General features: G+C 41.8%; 3 protein-coding genes across 14 annotated transcripts in view; 1 reads left to right on the top strand and 2 right to left on the bottom strand.

Moving 5' to 3' along the window:
* The window catches only part of PPFIA4 (PTPRF interacting protein alpha 4), a 51,264-nt gene extending 51,125 nt beyond the window's left edge, over nt 1-139 (bottom strand). The window contains exon 1 of one of the 2 annotated variants that reach the window (XM_047841020.1): nt 6-139. The gene's annotated coding sequence lies outside the window, so the exon portion shown is untranslated. The remainder of the gene's footprint in view (nt 1-5) is intronic. The other variant, XM_047841021.1, reaches the window with a different exon arrangement.
* A 2,997-nt stretch (nt 140-3,136) lies between these two features.
* TMEM183A (transmembrane protein 183A) lies at nt 3,137-17,439 on the bottom strand. Of its 5 annotated transcripts, none has more exons than XM_047841126.1 (8): nt 17,247-17,439; nt 16,959-17,048; nt 15,933-16,100; nt 10,473-10,632; nt 9,358-9,538; nt 6,821-6,901; nt 5,082-5,237; nt 3,137-3,838 (listed from the first exon to the last, which is right to left on the bottom strand). In XM_047841126.1, exons 1-8 carry the CDS (start codon nt 17,353-17,355, stop codon nt 3,653-3,655), a joined length of 1,131 nt encoding a protein of 376 aa, XP_047697082.1. In that variant the 5' UTR covers nt 17,356-17,439; the 3' UTR covers nt 3,137-3,652. The 5 variants fall into 5 exon arrangements, with proteins under 5 accessions (XP_047697082.1, XP_047697086.1, XP_047697083.1 ...); XM_047841130.1 differs by having other exon boundaries at nt 5,082-5,229; XM_047841127.1 differs by having other exon boundaries at nt 10,473-10,629.
* Nucleotides 17,440-17,543: 104 nt separating this feature from the next.
* Nucleotides 17,544-23,219, top strand: part of LOC125155677 (alpha-1,3-mannosyl-glycoprotein 4-beta-N-acetylglucosaminyltransferase-like protein MGAT4E) — a 31,963-nt gene continuing 26,287 nt past the window's right edge. For 5 of the 7 annotated variants that reach the window (XM_047841183.1, XM_047841180.1, XM_047841185.1 and 2 more), the window contains exons 1-2: nt 17,551-17,764; nt 18,072-18,140. The gene's annotated coding sequence lies outside the window, so the exon portion shown is untranslated. Of the gene's footprint in view, nt 17,765-18,071; nt 18,141-23,219 lie in introns of all 7 variants that reach the window. The other 2 variants (XM_047841182.1, XM_047841181.1) reach the window with 2 other exon arrangements.

The raw sequence follows: 23,219 nt of genomic DNA, 5'->3' as shown, positions 1-23,219 counted from the left end.
CTCACCTGCCTGCAGTCGTCGAGAGCCAGGCAGCTCAGCTCCGAGGCGGAAGGGAGCCGCCCCCGACTCGGGGGAGCCAGACACGTCCTAGGGAGCGGAGCGAGCGCGGAGGTAGCTGCAGCCTCCGCCAGCGCCTAAGCGCCTCGCCTCTAGGCCCCGCCCCTCCCTCCCCTAAAGGCCCCTGGCCCCACCCCGAAAGGCGGGGCCTGGCCGGCTCCCCCGAGGCCACGCCCCTGCCCCAGCACGTGACGAGAGCCGCTGTGCTACTGCGCGCCATCTTGGCTTGGCCCGGAGAGCCCTTCTGAGGAGGTGGGAGAATCAGGGTTTTACCCAACACCACTGAAGTGGCAGGGTCCAGCAGTCCCCTGCCTCCTTCCCAGGAGCACACGTCCTGCCCCTCCATTTGTACTCTGCCCTTATTCCTAATCCAACCACCAGCTCCCTAAATTGGCCTGTCCTGGCCTTTGAATGGCTGGTTGCCAATGGTTTGTCACCTTTCACACCTGCTCTCATACCACTTTATTACTTTTCTTTTGGTTGCATCTATTTCCTAAGTGGGGAACCTTGAAATCCGAATACATTTCCGAATACAGTTGCGATACTTCAATGAACTGTATCGCTGGCCTGAATTCAGGCAGCCGTCCGTGCTAACACTGTTACTAGAATATGAAATGTCTGTTACATACGCATAGTATGAAGACAGTCTCCATGCCAGATTCCTGACTGACAAGTTTTGCTTAAAACTCTCCATTTTCCTGAATTGCTCCATACCCTGTCCCGTGTGGCTATTAATTGCATCTTTCCCATCTGGTTTGTGAAGTCTCATCACAGTGCCTACTCAATTCTTTAGGATACCCGGTGCGCACCGCTACAAGTGTGAAGAATTTTTATATACATGCAATGTGTACATATTTATAGATTTACACACAACATGTTCCAGATCTTCTGCAACTAATGCTGTATGTAGTTGAAATCAGAACGACACATAATACCGTTCTTTTTTTTTTTTTCTTTCTCCCAGTATATTCACCAAGTGGCTTAGTTTCCTTAGATCTTTGGTGGAAGACAGGAAAATCTGAGTAATTCTGATTATGGGGGTGAGAAACACAGCTAAATTTGTGTAATTTTGTTTGTCTGACCCTGAGAGCAAAATCAAGAGATATACTTTTAAGAAGTGAAAATTACAAAGCAGTTTTTACAAAAGTAGTCCAGAAAGTTCCAACTCTTCTCCAGGTGGCTTGGGGTTCTTCGAAAGGAAATCCCTGCGACACTTCACACATCCTTTCACTAAAACATGAATCATCCTAGAAAAGGCAACTTGGCCAATGCAGAAGGAAGGCTGAAACCATAACCAAGTGTTTGTCAATATCATGCTAAGAAAACAGCTGAGGAGGTATCTAATATTGTATCAATCATCACCACAAAGTTTAATACCAAAACTTAGAAGTTGAGTCAGAAGACAATTATTAAGCCAAATTAGTTTCACTCCCCTTTTAAAGGTACCTCCTAAATGGGGTATACACGATCCATCAGAATAATTCCCTGCTGCTTCATGGCATCATTAGTCCAGGGAACCAGAGCTCTGTGCTTCTTCCCTTCTGCCTCAAAAAAGCGACTTTTGATTGTAGGCCTTTGCAAGGTGTTATTGTCCTTGGAGGGGGGCGGGGGTTGTTTATTTTTATCATTCACATATTCAAATTCTGATTTTCACTGACCCAGGCTCACTTTCCATGTGAACAGCTTTTAGTACCACCCTCGGTGTGGGGTAAGGTTTAGCTATTAGCAGCCGTCTTAAACAGATGCTTCCTAAGAATATTCTTTAACTAGTAGGGGTTAGGGAGGATAGTTCAGGAAAAAAACCACACGCTAATTTAACAGTTTGGTTTGTGGTAATAATTACCCCCATAAGATTTACATGGCTTGAGACTACTATCTGAATCTCATGGCACCATCCAGCTACTATCCAGCTCACACCAGCTAATTTGGGGGTCTGGGGAGGGAGGACAAGTAGCAAAGTTATCTTGTTAGGAAAGACAAAATAAAACCAAAAATCCCACCCACGAACCTGTTCTCAGAGTACACCAGCTACAGCAAGTCCTCTAACAGGACATTAGCATTTCTGCAGGGATGTAAGGCCAGGTTCCTGTAGGCACACAGAATGATAGGCAGCATAGGGCAGGCCAGGGCAGAGGCAGATCACAAAGTGCTTATAGTTCAGGAGGCTGGTTTCAACACAGAATGCATTTTTTTTTAAATGACCTTCAGCATAATAAATGCCTAACAATTCAATGAAAATATCATTATTCTTCTGCCTTTCTTGGTCTGTTTTGCAATTTACTTAGAAACACATATTCCAGGGGTGTCTGGGTGGCTCAGTCGGTTGAGCTCCGACTTCGGCTCAGGTCACGATCTCACAGTCCGTGAGTTCGAGCCCCGCGTCAGGCTCTGTGCTGACAGCTCAGAGCCTGGAGCCTGCTTCGGATTCTGTGTCTCCCTCTCTCTCTGCCCCTTCCCTGCTCATGCTCTGTCTCTCTGTCTCTCAAAAATGAATAAACATTAAAAAAATAAAATAAAATAAAATAAAATAAAATAAAATAAAATAAAATAAAATAAAATAAAATAAATAAAATAAAAAATAAAAAATAAAATAAAATAAAATAAAATAAAATAAAATAAAATAAAACACATGTTCCAAAGACTCTTTCATATATACCTTTTAGGCTGATTACGGATAAGGTATACCACAATCAAATTTTTACTTACCCTCTTACTTTCTTATCTATGTACAATCTGCCTCCTCCCTTTTGCCACCATCTACCAGAGGGAATGAAACGGAACTTTTTAACTGTGGGACAGCAAAAAGACCTGGGTCAGAATCCTCCGCCATTTATTGGCTGCATGGCCTTGGGTAAGTCACGGATTCAGTTTTCTCAACCACAGAATGGGACCAGTATCACCTACCTTGCAGGATCATGAGAATTAGTGTTGTCATGTAAAGTTCCTAGTATAGTACCAAGGGCACAAAGTCATCATCACCACCACTATCAAGCCTCGTGCAAAAATCTAAATTGGCAAAAAAATATTTATGCAAATATCCAAAAGTGATTTTTAAAGAAAGATACACAAGTCAATCTTCTAAGATTCTGAAAACCCTGTCACCTGCTTTATTTCTGGAGGAGGGTAAAGGGAGAAGAGAAAATATTCACTTGAATTTGAGGGGGAGCTTAATGGGAAGCAATAGTAGCAACAATTTTAGGCCTCTAAGGCTCCTCTCTGATCACAAGGGAAGGCTGAAACTTCCTTGTTTGGAGATTCAAGAGTTTAATTTTTCCCTAGAGCAAGATCATCCATTTTTGCTGGGATAAAAGAATAAAGAACAACAAACTCAATAGCACCAAATGGGGTTTAACACAGAAAACGGGGCCATTTCTCCTTTCAAATGCACATTTTTTACATTAAAATATGTTTATAAATCATAGTTGTTTTTCCTCTCGATTCAATCCTTCTCCTTCCCCTACCAGGAGCCCGGGGAACTGGAAGAGCACGTGCGTTACTGACCAGATATACAATCCGGACGCCCCTTCCAAACCGGAATCTGATTACTAATGGACTGGCCCAGCTCAGGGCTGCCCTCAGCGACGAGAAGCAGTAACTATGCTCTCAGGGAGAATGGGTACTGAGGATGCCACCAGTCAAAGAGTCGAACGCTGTGCACTGGGTCCAGGATGATTTGCACGCCCTGTTCGCTGCGCAGTTTCCGGCCGCCACGGACAGGAGAGTCCTGGAACACCAGTCTCACGCGATGATGCCGCATGTCCGTGCTCACATTGATAGTAAACTAGCAGAGAAAAAGCAAATTCAGTCCCCAAACCCAACAACCTTGTTTTCCTACGGCTTACTCTGAAATAAGACAGTCTAGACAAAATTTACACTGGCTGGGCCACAAAATGAAATTTCGTCATATTTAAACTCTGCTTAAGAAAGCTTCTCAAATAGCTGAGTAAATCAGGATACACACACACAGACTACCACTGAAGTCAATTTTTAAAAACTGGGTGGGAGCTATACGAAATGACTTGAAGGCATCCTGATGAGATATTTTGAGCAAGTCAAACAAGATGCATGAAACATACATCTGATCACATGTTTGGTAAAATAAACCACACAATCTCTAAATATGTTTATGTATATGTTGGTCTGTACAGAACTGTAGGAGCACGAAGTACAGGGAATCTGAATATATAACTAGGTCATTAATGTGACTTAACCTTGAGGGAGGGGAGAGGTGCCTAACAACCAACACAGCATGTATGATATAATCTCAGTTATACAAAATTATTTAAGAGAGTGGACGTATGCATGTACATAATAATGGACACAATAAAGAACAACTCCCAAAAAGTTAACAGTTATAGGACAGTCAACGTCTAGGTCACCTTTCCTTTCTCGATGTATTTATGTATTATTTAAGTCCTTTCCATGAAGTATGCATTATTTATTTTACCATTAAAAAAAGAATAAAACTATTTTCAGTGTGGAGGTTGGAACCCCACGCAGCTCTGAACATAAGCCTAAAGGACAGCGAAGATAAATCGCATGAACTCTCAAGTTCCCAATCCAGTCAAAATTTTTAAAAACTTGGAAAACAGGCCAGAGAGATATTTGTTGTTTACTAATCTAATTCTTGGCTAAGGCTTGAATAGTCACCATCACACAGGGGACCGAGTGGTCACCCTACATTTTAGTATTCCATTTATGACACCACAAGCACGCCTCAAGGTCCTGACATACAGTGCTCATATATAAGCCTCCATATTATCCCTGAAAGGATGATGTTTCTCCAATATTAACGATAACTATACAAAGATGCAAAAAACACATGAGATAAGATATTCTCAGATATGACTGACTCCTCCATAAATCTGTTCCTAATATATAAATCTGCATTCAGAATTTTTTTTAAAAAAAAATTATTGTTCAAAGATTTCTTCCTTGATGATTAAATTTATAAATTTCTGTCCAGCCCTCCGTATAGTGAGAGTAAGTAAAAGAGCTAAGAATGACACGCTGTCCCCACTTACCAGGGTAAATATCATTCCCATGACAATTGGAATAAAGATGAAGTTGAGGGTAGTGACCTGTAGTAGGCAGCAGTCCTGGTCTGGGTTGGTATGAACATCTTCGTACTGAATGGGAGGCTGCAACCCTCCCATACACTTGCTCTTTAATCTAGGGGACTGAAGAGAACTGAGAATTACTCTCATAGCTTAGAGGAAATGTTCATGGCTCTAAGACTCCGCCCGTGAAAGTCCTATGGCTCAACAAAAGGATGAGATCCCTCTTCTGTCACCTCCTCTCTTTATAGACATATTGGTTTCTATACAGATCAAGGAAAACCTGCCTTTTGAAAGAAGAGGAAACACATTAGGATAAGCAATGTGGCAATGGGTATATGCTTCATTTAGGCGGGATTTCCGGCCTTCTGGCAAGAAATGGAAACTTATAGCTCTATCAGAAGCTCTCCAATGTTTGAAAGATTGCAAATTCCTTGTGACTTGTTGGACTCCAAAGAACGTCTGCTGCACAAATGGGACAGAAGCAGAAGTGGCCGTCTAATTCCAGTCACCATAAATAAAAGAGTCGTGAGTCTCAGAACTAAAGGAAATCTCAGCATTCACCTTTCTGCAGTTAATTCCGGTCTCAGCTGGAACACTGCTGAGACTGCCCTGCAGCTCCTTCCCAGAAACATCCCATGGTGGACCTTCTATCAACATCTAATGGGTATCACAGATTGAGGACCTATTATTAACATCAAATGATTAGAGCCAAAATTCTTCCTTAAAACCACGTTTAAAAAAAAAAATCAAATGGAAAAATATGATTTACTTTCATTATAAACCTATCTGTAACTCACCTACCATCAAGTGCAGGATAACTAATCGCATTTATAATGCATCTCCTTATAAGATACTAAGTAGGGGAGACAGAAGGAAGAAATGAGCCTGCTGAGGACAAGAAGTAAAGACAAGCAAAGCAGACACTCACAGAGGCCAAGATCTCAGGTATAGTCCAAGCAAAAGGCAGAGACAGAGTAGAATACTATCTCCTCTTCTTATACATAGCCTCTTGGCAGCCCCTTTCCTCAGGGCCTCCCCACACGGCCTCAGGTGTAAAACCATACAAATCACTGTTGTTTGCAAATACATTTGCTTTGAAAAACAAAAAGTGATAGGCAAACAACCCCAGTACATTGTTATAACAAGTTTTCCCCTTTTTCCCATGTTTAGAAAGTCTTCAACTATACAGAAAAGGTAATAAAAGAGTGCAATAAACTCCTGTATACCCTCTATCATTAGATATTCCATTTTCTCTCCTCCCACCTCTCTCTCATGTTATGTATACACACATATACAAATCACACGCACGTTGGGGGCAGAAGGGGCAAAGCCATCTGAAAGCAGCACTGATGCACCACCTTATTCAGCATGGATGAAGACACATAAAACCAGAGTGTCACCGTCATACCTAAGAAATTAACAATTGCCTATCATCTCATATTCACAGCATCCTCAAATTTCTTGAATTGTCCCCATGTGTCTTTTATAGCTCTTTGTTCCCCGATTCAGTGCCCACTTTGCATTACACTATTGTACCATGAGGTCTCTTTCGTATAGGGTAATTCCTCCTTCCTTTTCTTCTCATGGCATTTCTGTAAGTTTTGATGTGTACTATTTGATTTTAATAAGGCAATTTTATGCCTAGTGAAATTTATTAGAACAGCATAGTGCCTGAAAAACAACAAGAAGATACGACTACATACCTGTTTTTTGAACTTAAAGTTGAATTCCCACATTGGTTCCTGTCTGTTCCCAACAATCTTTCTGCACCAGAAAAGTAAGCACTGTAAGAAAAAGAAAAATAAAGTAAACCAAAAATAAATAAATATAAGACAGAAAAGGAAAAAAATCAAAATAAGATCACAAAAAATAACCAGCAAAAACCTGTTTGACAGCTCTAAAGCCAGCCACAGTCCCAATGCTGAGATTTTACTTTGGCACAGATAGAGACCCCTCCCCGCCAATTTGACACTGGTGCAACATGAAAAGACACAGTCCCAGGGTTATTCAGTAAAGAGAAGAGGGACCAATATAAGTCAACCTCAGATGCTGTTGAGGTCAACCCCCACTGTTCTCATCTTTAAAGACAGAAACATGGTCTCTAGAGACTGGGACATTCTCTGATTCAGCAAGCCACTCCTCTATATGAAAATATAAGGGCAGCCAGTAGCCACCAGGCAAGATGATAACAAAGCCATAAGGCAGGCAGAGATGGCCGGTCCTGTAACAGGAGCAAGCCACTCAGGACCTTCTGGGAGCAGACAGCCGATGTGAAAACTACAGAGCTGGGCTGAATTCAGTCTCAAGTAAGCCCCTCAGTGAAAGTCAGGCTACAGCTAGGGTTAACACAAGAAGTTAAGTACCTCCCAGGGGATAAGGGGTGGGTCGTCCGCCGTGCCAGCTGTCCTGCCCTTCAGACATGCCCTGTACGTCCTGCTGTTCCATCAAAAATAATGGGCTTGGCTTTAAGGGGCAGACACTTCTGCTGCCATCACAACGGCTCCAGTGTCCCATACAAGCTATGCTATTGAAAAGAGAGAGAGGGAGAATCAAATACGAAAAGCTGGAGTCCAGGAACGTGGGACAACTTCCTTTAGGCATGCTGCCAACTCCCTGAATGCCATGCGATTGTGGTTATACAAGTGGCAAGGCCATGCATGGGACACCTGCCACTGCAGGTCCCACATCCTCTTAAGAGATCTCTAACAACAAGGCACAAAAGAAGCAGCCAAGAGGCCTGGGCTTACTATCTGGAATAAGACCTTAGGTTTCACCACCTTGGCTTTTTATAATCTACTTTTAAAAAATTAATATAAGTGATAAGACTATGAAGCCAGAGGTATTTTCGATTTAGGCAGTAGCACTTGCATTGTGCACTGGAGCCGCTAGGATGTGTCAGGCATGAGGAGTTCGCCCAGTGCTGCTCTACTCCCAGCAAATGACTCACACCTGGCACGATGTGTAGCTTTGGGATGATCCCCACCTCCTCATACTTGGTCTGATACTATCAAATGTTTCTGGGGGAGGCAAACTGCAAGTGTGAGATGATATACCGTCCACTCATATTACTAGCGGAAGCAGCTGCTAGGTGAAATTCTACTCGCCCCGCATTCTACTCTTGCCCTAAAGCCACCAGCGAGTGTGGTATTAAATTGAGCTCAGCCCATAACCCTGATCATCTCAGTTTGCAATCCTGGAAGGAACCTCGATAATCCTGAAACCAACAGTACCCTTTCAACCAACATGTAGCAGGTAGAATAGTATCACACTGGAGCTAAACTAGGCGAGAAGAATCAGAACACCCAAAGCGCAGAAACAAAATAGAAGAGAACGGAAAGTGCTATAGAACACCAGAGCTGGGGTAGGAACAGAGTAATAAAATTTACCCACAACTCATAAGAGACAGAATGTAGACAACGGTATTAGTTGAAGGAGAAACAGGCTGAGGCATCAACTTGCCTAAGTGATCGTGTCTGTTGTACTGGTCTAGCTCGGCAAAAGTGGGTTCACTGGGTATTTCAATATGGCGAAAAGGAGAGAAAGGACCAAAGGCTGATAGACCTATTTACAAATCAGAAGAATGCCAGATACTTGAATACAACGTATGAATAAAAACTACTGGGGAAATCCCAAGATATAAGAAATAGCCTAGGACACAGCAAGAATTTGAGAGAGCTAAAATCTACGAGCGTGAGTACCTTATACTCTCTGAAATGACCTAGCCCAGAGCTTGGCAACAGTGGGCACTTAGCATATGCTAAAGTCTGTACCAAAACCTTTTAACGAGGTCAACAAGAAACAAGAAGCCTAGACATCAAGGTCACATTCAGAAAAGAAAATTACTAAGGTGTTCGTGTTATATCTTTGCATCGTGATTTAAAGCACCTTGTTAAGAATTACAGTTTACATTTACCGTTTGAGTTGTGCTCTTCCTAACCCAAACCATCAAAACCATCTAAAGTGATCCAATGTATAATGCATGAGAATAAAGTAAAGAGAATAAAGAATATGCTAGAAGCACAAGAAAGCTTTAAGGTAAAGGTAAGAAAAGCCAGCCCAGCAGAGCAGGAATGTCTTAGAGAAGTGAAACCCTTGAGTCCTGAAAGCTTCCATTAGTCCCCTAGCAGCCTGGAACCTATAGCCCTAGCCCTCCCCATCAAGAAAGCTGGAGATAAGCCATATTAATAGGCCCACCATACAAGAGTCCACTAGTTAGGCACCAACAATAATTCTCACTTACTTTGGAATTCTTTAATGTGCTGGGAGTGCTTTCTGGAATGGCTGGATTCTTGGAGATTCGAGCAGCAAATGGCTCATACATATGGTACAGAGATCGGATCACACATGCCCGGAGACAGCGCAGCTTCTCCATGGACTCTGGTCGCAGGCGCAAAGGCAGAGAGGCATCCAGCGTGTAGTGCCTGAAACATGACACATTACTCCTACCAATACGTGGCCTATCTGTCCTGCTCTGGGTCCCCTAGGATTCCTACTCTCCATATGAACCTAACTGTATGATTCTACTGGCCAGTAGTTAGCTTGTCCCCAGTGTTCTCCCATGCACACACGTGTACACACACCACCACCACCACCACCACTTCTTCATTTCTTAGCTATTTTTACTTCTTTGCTATGCAAAAACCAATTCACATATATCTTGTAATCCTGCAGTCCACTCATGTGTTTCATGTCTCAACAAGTTCTCTACATACTTCCACCTCAACATCTCTCCCCATAACATCCTTACTGAGAGTTTATAATCTTCGTTACATTTCTGCATCTGGTAGCAAAAGCTAGCCGTCTTACTAATTATATCATTCACTTGCTCCTCACTCTCACCTCTACAACTATACACAGGGCAACATGAGTACAAAAACTCTACGATACTTCATGATAATTAGCAAACTAAGAAACAATGAACCCAGTTAGAAAGGTAAGCAGATAGACATCTGTAGCTTTTGAAAATTCTAGTTAAAATAAACTTATGAAGAAAAGTCAAAGACCACTCTTTGTGAGACCCGAAGCAAGACTTTTTGTTAAAAGTGGATACTGGATGGGGGAGGGGGCAACCATAGGGAAGACAATTACCTGGATGAATTAATAACACCAATTTTAAATTAAAGAGGGGCTCAATTTGGGATGAGCACTGGGTGTTGCATGGAAACCAATTTGACAATAAATTTCATATTAAAAAAAAAAAAAAAAAAAGAGGGGCTCAAGGAGTCCAAAGCTAGGCTCACGCCCGGCATGGAGCAGAGAAAGTGAAAACAGTCACTAGCCAGGGAGTAGCTCCAAATCATAATCAGCAATGAAACCAGCTACAAAGACAACAGAGTGAGCTCTCTGTGGTCGCACCTTCGGTACAACCTGGTCCAAAAGGCAGCAGTGCAAGTGACAGTCCAGGCATTCTTACAAATCAGGGAAAAATTCACAATGTCCTCAGGACGGATATAGGAGGCCAGCAATAGCCAAATATCCATGGGATACTCTTCTCCTCCAGCCCCGTCCAGGTCTTCTGAAACAGAAAAGAGAATATAACCTTTGACCTTCTATTACACACATACCTAAAGATCCCCAATCATTTCAATTCTCCCAGGGCTTGCACTGTTAAAAAAACGGTTTTAAACAGGTCCAAGAAAGCCTGTCAGGCTCATCATTTCCTGCTTATTCTAGCTGCTAGAAACTTTTGCTTCCTGTAGCCCAAGTGACTAGGCCATATATTTAACAACTATTCAAACACTATTTTGAAGTTTGCCAAAGTACTTCTGCATACATTATACCATTCCACTCCAATAATTCTTCAACAGAAATAAGGAAAATATTACTGTGCCCATTTTATTAGTAATAAGACACAACCTTGGCACTAGGTTAAGGTAAACAGAACCCAGGTTTTACTCCAAATTCTAGCTTTGCACCACGAACTCTGCCTCTGGGTGGCTCAGTTGGTTGAGAATCAGATTCTTTTTTTTTTTTTTTTAATTTTTTTTTTTTTAATTTTTTTTTTTCAACGTTTATTTATTTTTGGGACAAAGAGAGACAGAGCATGAACAGGGGAGAGGCAGAGAGAGAGAGGGAGACACAGAATCGGAAACAGGCTCCAGGCTCCGAGCCATCAGCCCAGAGCCTGACGCGGGGCTCGAACTCACGGACCGCGAGATCGTGACCTGGCTGAAGTCGGATGCTTAACCGACTGCGCCACCCAGGCGCCCCGAGAATCAGATTCTTGATCTCAGGGGTGCCTGAGTGGCTCAGTCAGTTGAGCGTCCAACTTCAGCTCAGGTCATGATCTCACAGTTCCCAAGTTCAAGTCCCCCATCAGGCTCTGTGCTGACAGCCTAGAGCTTGTTTCGGATTCTGTCTCCCTCTCTCTCTGCCCCTCTCCTGCTCATGTTCTCTCTCTCATTCTCTCTCTCGTTCTCTCTCTCTCTCTCTCTCAAAAATAAACTTTAAAAAAATGTTAAAAAAAAAAAAAGATTCTTGATCTCAGCTCAGGTCTTGATATCAGGGTAATGAGTTCAGGCCTCATGTTGGGCTCCACGCTGGGCATGAAGCCTACTTAAAAAAACAAAACAAAACACTCTGCCTTGATTTCCCTCACAGTCCCCATCCACTAAACATTTTCTTCAATTCAGTCATTCTAAAAAAAAAAAAAAACAACTGATTTTAAAATGGTATGATGAAACCTCAAAGTGTAAACTAAGTAAAACAGCAGGTAAGTTACAGCATATCTTCATCACTCAATACATGCCTGTAGACATGTTTCTTTCCTTCCAGTTCCTCGTTTCATTGCCAGTTTGACCTATGATCCTGGTCAGGAGCATTCAGTATTCAAAGATGCCCTGTGACAACATATCCCCACCTCCTCCTCCTTCAGACCTCATCAGGGTTCATTCTCTTAACTCTGAGGTCCATCAGATGTCTCAAGTTCAAACAAAAACTCACACTCTATAAAGATATCTGCACCTGGACAAACCCTAACCCTAACCTGTAATTCAGACCTAGTCACACAACTATCCAAAAAGAACTTTTCTTCTTTCTCTTTCCTGGGCAAAAGTACCCTACACTACCTCCCCAAAGCTGCCTCTACTTTTTTAGCTAACAGCTTCCTGCAGCTATATGACTCAATCAGGTTGTTGCATTAGATTCTTCGTTACACGGACCAACGACTCCAAAACAACATCCTCTTCTCTGGTTGCAATTCTTCCTTATAATTTCTGGTAACCATTTAAGGTTAAGTGTGCCATGTTTGGGCCCCACCTTCTCCCACATTAAATCTCTCCCTAAAGAAGAATGAAAAGGACTATCAGAATTTCTCCCACTGAGTCCCATAAGGAGCTTTACAAAGCAGAGTGCGGTTTAAAAATGTTCATCTTGGGGCGCCTGGGTGGCTCAGTCGGTTAAGCCTCCGACTTCAGCTCAGGTCACGATCTCACGGTCCGTGAGTTCGAGCCCCGCGTCGGGCTCTGTGCTGATGGCTCAGAGCCTGGAGCCTGCTTCCGATTCTGTGTCTCCCTCTCTCTCTGCCCCTTCCCCATTCATGCTCTGTCTCTCTCTGTCTCAAAAATAAATAAACGTTAAAAAAAAAAAATTTGAAAAAGAAAAAAAAAATAAAAATGTTCATCTTTAGGGACAAAACTTGGTAACTACTGAAGAACTGTCAGTGTTTGAAACATCATTATTAAGAAATTTCAAGATGCAGGAAATGGAATCAGTAAAAGAAAGCCTCTTGGAGATAAGCCATGAAGGACATAAAGAACTTTGATAGATATAGCTTAAGAGAAAAGTACTCCAAGTGAAATAAACAGTAAACATAAAACCCAGAGACCTAGAAAAACAAAACACATGTGACAGCAATAAAGAGACAAGCCTAACAAGATTCTGATACTATTAAGAAATTACTATTAACCTTTTTAGACAGGATTAATTTTGTTGTTGTTGTTAAAGAGTATTTGTCTTTTGGAGGGAACTACCAAAATATTTACAGATAATAACAGGATACCCGGAAATTGTTTCAGAATAATCCAGTGTGTGTGTTGAGGTGGGGGAGTAGTGGTTGAAATAAAAATGGCCATAAGTTGATAAGTGTTAATGCTGGGTAACAGCTATATGGGACTCATTATACTATTTTCTCTTCTTCTGTATTTGTTTCATTAAAAAGAAGCTAAAGGGGCGCCTGGGTGGCGCAGTCAGTTAAGCGTCCGACTTCAGCCAGGTCACGATCTTGCGGTCCGTGAGTTCGAGCCCCGCATCAGGCTCTGGGCTGATGGCTCAGAGCCTGGAGCCTGTTTCCGATTCTGTGTCTCCCTCTCTCTCTGCCCCTCCCCCGTTCATGCTCTGTCTCTCTCTGTCCCAAAAATAAATAAACGTTGAAAAAAAAAAAAATTAAAAAAAAAAAAAAAGAAGCTAAAAACAGAAGGTAAAAAAAAAAAAAGACCAGTCTGACTAGAATGAAGGAACCTAATGAAAGTAAAGCAGAGCAGAGAACTAAAAGATGAATTATAGTTAAACCTGAAAGCCACAAATTATGTATCCGGTAAGTGACTTGTATCCTGAATACACGAAGAATTCTCACAACTCAGTAATAAAAAGATAACCCAACTTAAAAATGGGCAAAGGATGGGGTGCCTGGGTGGCTGTTGGTTAAGCATCCACCTTCAGTTCAGGTCATGATCTCACGGTCTGTGAGTTCGAGCCCCACATCAGGCTCTGTGATGACAGCTCAGAGCCTGGAGCCTGCTTCGGATTCTGTGTCTCCCTTTCTCTCTGCCCCACCCCCACTTGCGTTCTGTCTCTGTCTCTCAAAAATGAATAAATGTTAAAAAAAATTTTTTTTTAAATGGGCAAAGGATTTGAGTAGACATTTCTCTAAAGAAGACATACAAATGGGCAATAAGCACACATGAAAAGATGCTCAACATCATTAGCCGTCAGAGAAACAAATCTAAACCATGACATACACCTGACATCCACTATGATGGCTTTAATTTAAAAAGTCAGACAATAACAAGTGTTGGTGAGAATGTAGAGAAACTGGAACTCTTTACATTACTGGTGGGAATGTAAAATGGAAACTACAAAAAACACACTGGCAATTACTCAAAAAGTTAAACCAGAGTTACCATGTGATTCAGCACTTTCACTCCTACCCAACAGAAATGAAAATATGCGTCCATACAAAAACTTGTACAAGAGCATTCACAGCAGCATTATTCAAAATACCAACAGGGGCGCCTGGGTGACTCAGTTGGTTAAGCATCCGTGACTTCAGCTCAGGTCATGATCTTGCATTCCATGGGTTCAAGCCCCGCGTCAGGCTCTGTGCTAACAGCTCAAAGCCTGGAGCCTGCCTCAGGTTCTGTGTTTCCCTCTCTCTCTACCCCTACCCTGCTCACACTCTGTGTGTCTCTCTCTCAAAAATAAACACTAAAAAAAAAAACAAAAAACTTTTTTAATGTTTTTTTAAAAAATAGCCAAATAAACTGAAGTACTGTTATATCCTACAAAATGGATGAACTTGAAAACATGCTAAATGAAAACAGCTAGACACAAAAGACCACATATCGTATGATTCCATTTATATGAAATGTCCAGAACAGGCAAATCTATAGAGACAGAAGGTAAATCAGTGGTTGGGGGTAGGCTAGGGGGACCAGGAGGATTAGGAGGAAATGAGGAATAATGCTAAGAGGTTTGGGGTGACAGAAATGTTCTCAACTCAGATCATGTTCATGGTTGCACAACTCTGTAAACATACTAAAGCCATTGAACTGTACACATTAAAGGAGCGAATTTTATGTCAGTAAAGAGATTTTAAAAATCTGTAAGCTGTTCTCTGGAGTGTGCCCAGAAACAAAGCAAAACAAGATAAACCTCTAAAAGCATGGTGAAGATGAGTAGGGATTTCAAGCAAAAAATTAAGGAACAAAGAAACGTGAGGAATGTCAGTATTAACTTTGGCCTTCTGGAAAACAGTGGTATCACTGACAATAACTGGCATAATTGCAAAGCGATGTCAGTCCACCAATTATTGATTGTTCCAATATATTTTAACAAATACAAATATCTGTTATCTGACTCTCAAGTACAGGTCAAAGTTCTGGCACATCTGACACCAAAAATACACATATCATTTATACATTAGCTTCCCCTAACTCTAGCTGATCACTGGAACCACTTTAGCTTTAAGAATAGCTATTCTGGGTGCTACCCCAGGAAAGTCTGATTCATTAAGTCTAGGGCAAACCACCGCACGACAGTCTGGCACATTATATACTGTTAGTTTATTTTTCTTTGTTTCATCTGTGTGAGTTTTATTGGCACTAAAGCATAAAATCACATAATTTTCTATTTCCCACAGTATCTATTAGACATAAGCAGACATTAACAATTGCAGAGCACTTAACAGTCCGTAGTAATATCTAACCTCAGCTGAAATGAAACTGGTTATATACAATCCACATATTTAGGAAAACGTTTTTGGTCACATCTTTGCTTCCTCACCTGTTCAGAAATCCCGAAATGCAAAGGCTTTTTGTGTTCATGTCACCATATGGGTTTTTACCTACCAGTGACATGTTCTCAATGAATGGCTAGTACAGTCGAATTTACAACTCCAGAAACCTACTGACTCTTACCAATCTCCTTTCCTCTCAAATGTAGACAAAAGTAGAAAGCGCTAGTATATTAAACCTGTCCCACTACTAAGATCCAAACCCTGGTTCTCCACTGGCTTCATCTCTTGTGCTACTCAGAAAGCGAACAGCTTCAAGTGATCATGACAGACAGGACTAAACCAAAAGCGAACAAGCCCTATACCTTTGTGCCTCTTGCTCTTTTTTTTTCTGGAGACGGTTCTCTCATGGATGCTCTCCTCCTGAGCATCCATCTCATCACTGCTGTCAATGATGTCACAGGGCTCACCAACCCCAGAAAGAGCTTCCACTGCAGGAACCTGGGAGGCTTCCAAGCCACAAAGAGATTTTACTAGAAGAAAATAAGGGGAGAATGAGATGGCAGAGTCCCATCCAGAAATACAAATGACACGACTTAGGCAGGATATCAGCATCCAAGAGGAAAAGAAAAAGGGGGGAGAGGGGAGCAAGAGTGTGAGAGAGCCTGCTGAAGAAAGCTGAGAACCAAAAAGAAAGAAATTGTAGCATTTAAATACAAAAAAAACTGAAAGCAAATGAGCAATCTGACTCCAAAGTTGCAGAGACTGACTCCTTAAAAGTGTCAACTTCAGACCTGAAGAAAAAGGGAGTGCATTATTACTCTTCCACTATAAACCCTGTAGGATAAAAAACAAAAGGTTAATGCTATTCTCGTTTGCATAAATTCTGAGAAGCAATGAGAGAAAATGAATCCAATTTAACCCTGTTCCTAAGCTAGAGTCAGTGGGTGCCATAAAAGCACAAGTCGCAGGGACCTGTGAGTTAAAGGCTTGTAAGAGAAGCATGAGAAAAGGAAAAGCACACTTCAAGGTTATCACACAAAGAAGCAAACTGCAGAATAACTGAGAGTACATATGAACCACAGGAAAAAGACGAATAACCAAGAAGGAGGCAGTGAAAATTACAGAAAAGTACACAAAGATATATATATTTTTTTTTTGGATGCAAAAACAGAAATAAAATATTTCTGCTACAGGAACTGCTACTGCTCTTGGCTAATCCTCCCTTTCCCCTCCTCCGAATACATAAATGACTACTCAGGACGGCAAACACGTTTATGGGAAGATGCCCAAAGGATTCCAAGAAAAACACTGAGGCAGGATCCCAGGAAAATGAAACACCTAGTTCTGTCTTCACGGCCTGAGTCTGAAAAGACTTGTCGGCAGCCTACCTTCCTGCTGAACAGCATTGGCGACGGCTTTCTTGACCCGTCCAGACCTCACGACCGCCGGATCCGAGTTGGCATAATCCGCCACGGTCACTGAAATACAGCATCAACCCTCAAAGGAGGAGGCCTTCTCTCGTCAGCGTCCTCCCCGCCTAGACCTCCTGCTCACTGCAGGTCCCCGGCCCCAGCCGCTCTCCCATTACAGGCAAGCGAGCGCTCGCCCCGGCGCCGTCCAGCCCCCCTCCCTGCCGCCAGCAATGAGCCTTTCAACGCCCCCACCCCCTCGCCCACCTCGTCCAGAGCAGGCGTCGTGGGCCCGGAACTTGAGGCGCTTCCCTCTCTTGGGCATGGCGACCGTATCGGGGCGAGGCCGGCCTAGCGGGCCGGGACCCCGGGCCATGCCTCGGGCCGGAGAGCCGGCTCCGGGAGCCGCGAGCCAGCTCCGCCCGGCTCAGCGGCCATCCCGCACCGGAGTCCGCCGCTCTCGCGAGGACTTAGGCCAAGGCTCCGCGTCGCGTTGGCGGTCGACGCCCCGTTCGGAAACCAATCACCGCCTGGTCTGCGGAGTACGTCATCATCCAGCGCCCACGGATCACCTGCGTCTGGGTTCCGTACCGAATCGACTTGAGTCTGGGTTGCCGTTGTTCTGGGCTGTGTGGGATTTCGCCGCACCTCTTGAGAGGTAATTGGTGTCGCAGACCTGGAACCCACGCCGGCGTGGACTAGAACTGCGTTTACACCCTGGTATCAACGATTTTTCTGCTACCGCCTGTGTCCACACTCCAGGCTCACTTCAGACCCAAATATCCGTACGTGGTCAGCTTTGTGCTTGCTAGTCCAACCTGGGTCTTTAAGAGTCTTCACTCTGATTGCTTATCCAAAAGTTATAAAGTTCTGAACTCTCAAAATGGATAAGGAGGTTCTTAAAAGTTTTTCAATGTACCACCGTCCCCCAAACAAAATACTAGAAGGATCGATGAGGAGAGAAAATTGTCTTTGTATTGAGAGAAAAAAGTCACCGAGTGAAGGTTACAGCAGGACCCTGGACTAAGCGCTAGTACGAATAAGAAGTTAGTGTTCTGAGTTATGTTCTTTGTCCTTCTGACTTCCTTGCAGCTCCCAAAAGATGCTGGTACTGGTCTTGACATCCAAACTGCAGGACCCACTAGCGAATGCCACCCTAAGGTATTTGGGAGACTCCGGTTTTTAATGTGATTACGTAATACATAAAAGTTCATTAGGAGCAAACCACCGGCCTTTTATTAACATTGTGCTAATAGGCTTGAATCAATTAGAAGTTATAATTGAAGCTGAATATACTTGATTATAATTGAGCTATTCAAATTTAATTTATCTAAAGTATAACATAAAACAAGGGTCTAATAGACTGTTACGTAAAAGAGAATTGTTCCAAATTTTTACATGTGTACACAATTCATGTTTGTCGTCAAGCTCAAAATGCAGCCAGCAGAGTGTAATCAATAAAAAAAAAATTAACAAGACCAGCGTTCATGTTGATTTCTAATGATGTGGCACTTTGTTGAAAACACTTGGGCATTGGGATTCTGGAGGAAATCAAAGGTGCAAAAAAATAAGGTTTTAACTGAGGTGTTCTCATTTTCAACAGTATGATTACTCCTCCAATGCTTTGGAATGAAAGAAGTCTAATCCCGAAACTGTTTATTTCATCTTTTGAAATTTCAAGAGTAGAAGTAAGGCCACTCAGACTGTTAAGTCCTATGGCCACTTTAGTGGAACAAAACACATATAGATCTTTTATTCCACTTTCTATTAAAAAGCAACAATTTTTAATTAATGGCACTCTTAGCTTCCAGATCCAAAGACACAGGTTCTTTCTAGAAAGACAAGTTGTAAAGTTACTAAAAGAGTTGTTGTATCTAAATGCAAGCAGCATGTAGCTATTAACCTGGTATTAAGAAGGAAGGAGTATATTGTCCTAAAATCTTTGTTCTCACCAAAGTGGAAGTTCTAGGTTATATCTATCCTACTTTTTTGGTATTAAATCATCCTTTATTTTAAGCTAATAGTAAATGATAGTGGTGGTGGTTTGTTTTGTTTTGTTTTGAGGTCCTTTCTTGTCAAAACTTAAATGTGGCAAATCTATGGTGTTTTCAGAATCTTTAAAATTTTAATAGCATGTGAAACCCTAAAGCGTAGTAACCATTGCCTTGGAGACACTGGAAAATTATTCCTTCTAATTTGAAGAAATACATAACAGTAAAATTTTCTGTTGGAGACAGTATAAAGCAAAAGAGAAAAGTAATAAAGAGTATGGATTCTGAAGTCAGACTTACCTGGGTTCAAAAAAATATCTCTGCCACTTATTATCCACGTGACCTTGGAAAAGTTATTTAATCTCCCTGGACTTCAGTTTCCTGTCTAGGAAGATAATGATAATACCTGCTTCATAGGGTTATTGAAATAGTAAAATTAATTCATGGAAAGTATTTAATGCACAATGGAATATTACTCAGCCATCAAAAAGAATGAAATCTTGCCATTTGCAATGATGTGGATGGAACTAGAGTGTATTATGCTAAGTGAAATAAGTCAGAAAAAGATAACATACCATATGATTTCACTCATATGTGGAATTTAAGAAACAAAACCGATAAAGGAGAAGGGAAGGGAAAATAAAATAAGATAGAAAGAGAGAGGGAGGCAAACCATAAGAGGCTCTTAACTAGAGAGAACGAACTGAGGGTTGCTGGATTGGCTAGATGGGTGATGGGCATTAAGGAGGGCACTTGTTATAATGAGCGCTGGGTGTTGTACGTAAGTGATGAATCACTGAATTCTACTCCTGAAACTAATATTGCACTGTATATTAACTAACTTGAATTTAAAGAAAATTTTGGAAAAAATAATAAATAATACATAGTAATCACTCAGTAAATGTCAGCTACTATTATGGTGATGATAGTTAAAATTGTGGTGGTGGTGGTTATTTAAAGGGACCTAAGATGACTAAGGTCCTTTTTGCTTCTGCATGAGGAGAGAAAACATGGGGAAATTGAACGAAGGCATACATTCTAGTTGATTGAATAGACTAGCTGATGTTTACTGAGTACTTACCATGCAGTGACAAGTGCCAGAATTCAGACTGAGGACTGTCTTCAAAGCTCATATGTAAAACCACTGCACTATACTACCTCTAAAATGAAGAAAATCATGTGAAAACTTTGGCTTTGAATAATATTAATAGCCTAAACAGACGTGGAGTCAAACTGTGGCTAAAAGGGGGAAAATCTACAAGAGAGAAAACAAACCAAAAGGTACTTAATGAATTTCTATCATGTGCCCAAGCTGTAGACAAGGTGTGTGAAGAACCTGATTCAAAGTAAGATTCAGTAGCACTCAAAAAAGTACATTAATCTGGAGAAAAGTGCCTGTGACTAACTTTTTATACCTTATTTGAAATATAGTGTACGGTAGGGGCCCCTACCTGACTCAATATCAGCTCAAGTCATGATCTCACAGTTCCTGAGTTCAAACCCTAAGTTGGGCTCTGTGCTGACAGTGCGGAGCCTGCTTGTGATCCTCTCTCTCCCTCTCTTTCTCTCTCTCTCTCAAAATAAATACACATTTAAAAATAAAATAAAATATAGTGTATGGTAAAAATTGTGTTAAGATGGAGTCTCAGTTAAAAATAATAATATATAGAGTAGCTTAGTAAGGGGGAGCTCAGTTTCTAGAAGCAGATATCTGGGTTTAAATCCCTTTTCCTCCACTTAATAGCTACCTGACCTTGGAGGTGAAGAAAAACACTTTTCTTCTGCCATCTTATATTCTGTGGCTGGAGTCTTGCAAATTAAACTGACAAAAGACAAATGAACAGGAGGGGGAAAAACACTTTATTTACATGTGCCGCATGCACACACGTGGGAGACGTCCGTGATAAAGAAGATAGGATTTCCTATCTGTATACCACCTTACTAGGTAAAGGAGAGGAGGAGAAAGGCACTTACAGGAAAACAAATGACTTTTTGGAAAGAAATTATTTTCAGGAGAACAAACAGGAAATGAAAAGTTTGTGATAATGCTTTCATCTTCTTCAGGGCCATAACATTTCCCCAAATAAGGGATTTGAGGTAGATTTTATTCTCATTCTTCCTTCTGGGAGTAGATCTGCCCTCGGGGAGAATTTATGGTAGTCTTATTTCCCAGAAGTTGTTACTTTTAGTCAGAAAATGAAAGCTCTAAGAAGCCTTTTCTTTTTTTTTTTTCTTTTTTTTTTTTTTCTTTTTTTTGCATCTGTTGAATCTCAGATGCTCTCAGCTTAAAGTAACCTTTATGCCAAAGTGGCATATCTGGGGGTGCCATATTCTGATCCCCTCAACCTTGAGCAAATTACTTAAAGTTTTAGTGGAACATGGTCACACCTGTTGGTTTACGTATTATCTGTGGTTACTTTCCCTGAAAACTAAAATAGTTACTGTTTACAGCAAGTTTGTCAATTCCTAGTTTAGAATGAAGTTGCTGGGCAGCCTACACCACATGGGGGCAATAGAGCTTCATTACAGGATCACCATTTTACGGACAACAAAACTCGAAAACTGATTCTGCTAAACTAAACATATCAGCAATTATAGAAATGAATATATTTTTTCCTATCTATAAGCTCCTTTCTCCAAGGTTCCAATCACGCACGAATCTTTTCTGTCTTGAAAACATCTAACCCGGGGTATCCAGCTGGCTTAGCCAGTACAACGTATGAGTCTTGATCTCCGGGTTTTGAGTTTGAGCCCTATGTTGGGTGTGGAGATTACTTAAAAATAGGATGTTTTTCAAAAACATATATGCCGGGGCGCCTGGGTGGCGCAGTCGGTTAAGCGTCCTACTTCAGCCAGGTCACGATCTCGCGGTCCGTGGGTTCGAGCCCCGCATCGGGCTCTGGGCTGATGGCTCAGAGCCTGGAGCCTGTTTCCGATTCTGTGTCTCCCTCTCTCTCTGCCCCTCCCCCGTTCATGCTCTGTCTCTCTCTGTCCCAAAAATAAATAAAAAACGTTGAAAAAAAAATTAAAAAAAAAAAAAAACATATATGCCAAACACGTATCCCCATATCCCTCCCAATAGAGAGCTTTTACCCGTGGCCTTTGTTTCTTCAGCACCTGGTCATTTCTGGTGTCTTTGAACTCTGGCTTCAAAACTCATTTGTTTATTGAAAGGTTGCTCTCTAGGGTCACCAATAACCTCCTCACCGCATTTTCTGAATTCTCATTCTAGTATTTCTATTGAGATCCTATCCTCCTTGAAACCCTCTATTCCATGACACGTCACATACTTAGTTCTCTCGCTATCTGGCCGCTCTCTATGAAAAAGCTGTTTGTTCTTCTCCTTTAACCAGTATTCTCTTAATATGCTCTGTTTAGGATGGGTATCAGTCCAAGTAGGTGCACTGATTTGCTTTTGTAAATTGTTACTAGCCCTACAAAGTTTGGGAATCAGGTTGTTAACTGACAAGGGGCAGCCGTGGTTTAGTTTGAAATGGGACCAGATAAGAAGGAATTGATATTAATTGAAGAGGTTTGATCAACTATCATGTCCAAAGGGCAGACCATAATAAGTTAGGGGGTAGAACTTCCTTAGCCTCATAAGCCCACGCTTCGTGAGTCAGTCAGCTTTGAGGGCTAGACTGAAGTCTAACGTTAGAGACCTTTATACTGTATCCTCTGTTAGGGGACACCTGTTCTGTTCCTTTCTTCTGGATAACATAGGAGCTCTGTGTTATGCAAAAAAAGAAGAAGCGAAGAAGCAGAAGAAAAGGAGAAGAGGAGAAGAAGAAAAGAAGAGCACCTGGGCACCTGGGTACGCAGTTCTACCTCTCAGTGAACGCTAACATAAACTGAGCTACATGAAATGGCTTTGGGGACCAAGTCTTAGCCACATGGGACGAGTTGACAGCTCCCACTGTGCATGTGGAAGAACTTTGAAATGCTGGCCACATTTCCCCCTAGACCCTCAGACTCTGGCTCAAACTGACAACCATATTATTACCTAAAATACCTAAACCTTCTACTTTACCTCACACATCAGCTTACATACTGTGCAAATCAAAAACAACCTCCCTATCCTGCCTTGTTATCAGAAGCCTGGATAAATAAATCACATGCCAGGAGATGTTTCTTCACCCGACGTAAAAGAAACTGATCCTGTCTTAAGTATGACTGGATATACCTGGTTCTAATGGACTGCTTCCTGGTCAAGTGGATAAGGTTTGTATAGGAAAGCATATCTGGCAAG

This window comes from Prionailurus viverrinus, chromosome F1 (genome assembly GCF_022837055.1).
Source record: "Prionailurus viverrinus isolate Anna chromosome F1, UM_Priviv_1.0, whole genome shotgun sequence".
In the NCBI taxonomy this organism is placed as follows: domain Eukaryota; kingdom Metazoa; phylum Chordata; class Mammalia; order Carnivora; family Felidae; genus Prionailurus; species Prionailurus viverrinus.
Note: the sequence above shows the minus strand (reverse complement) of the source record. Positions and strands in the feature narration are given on the sequence as shown.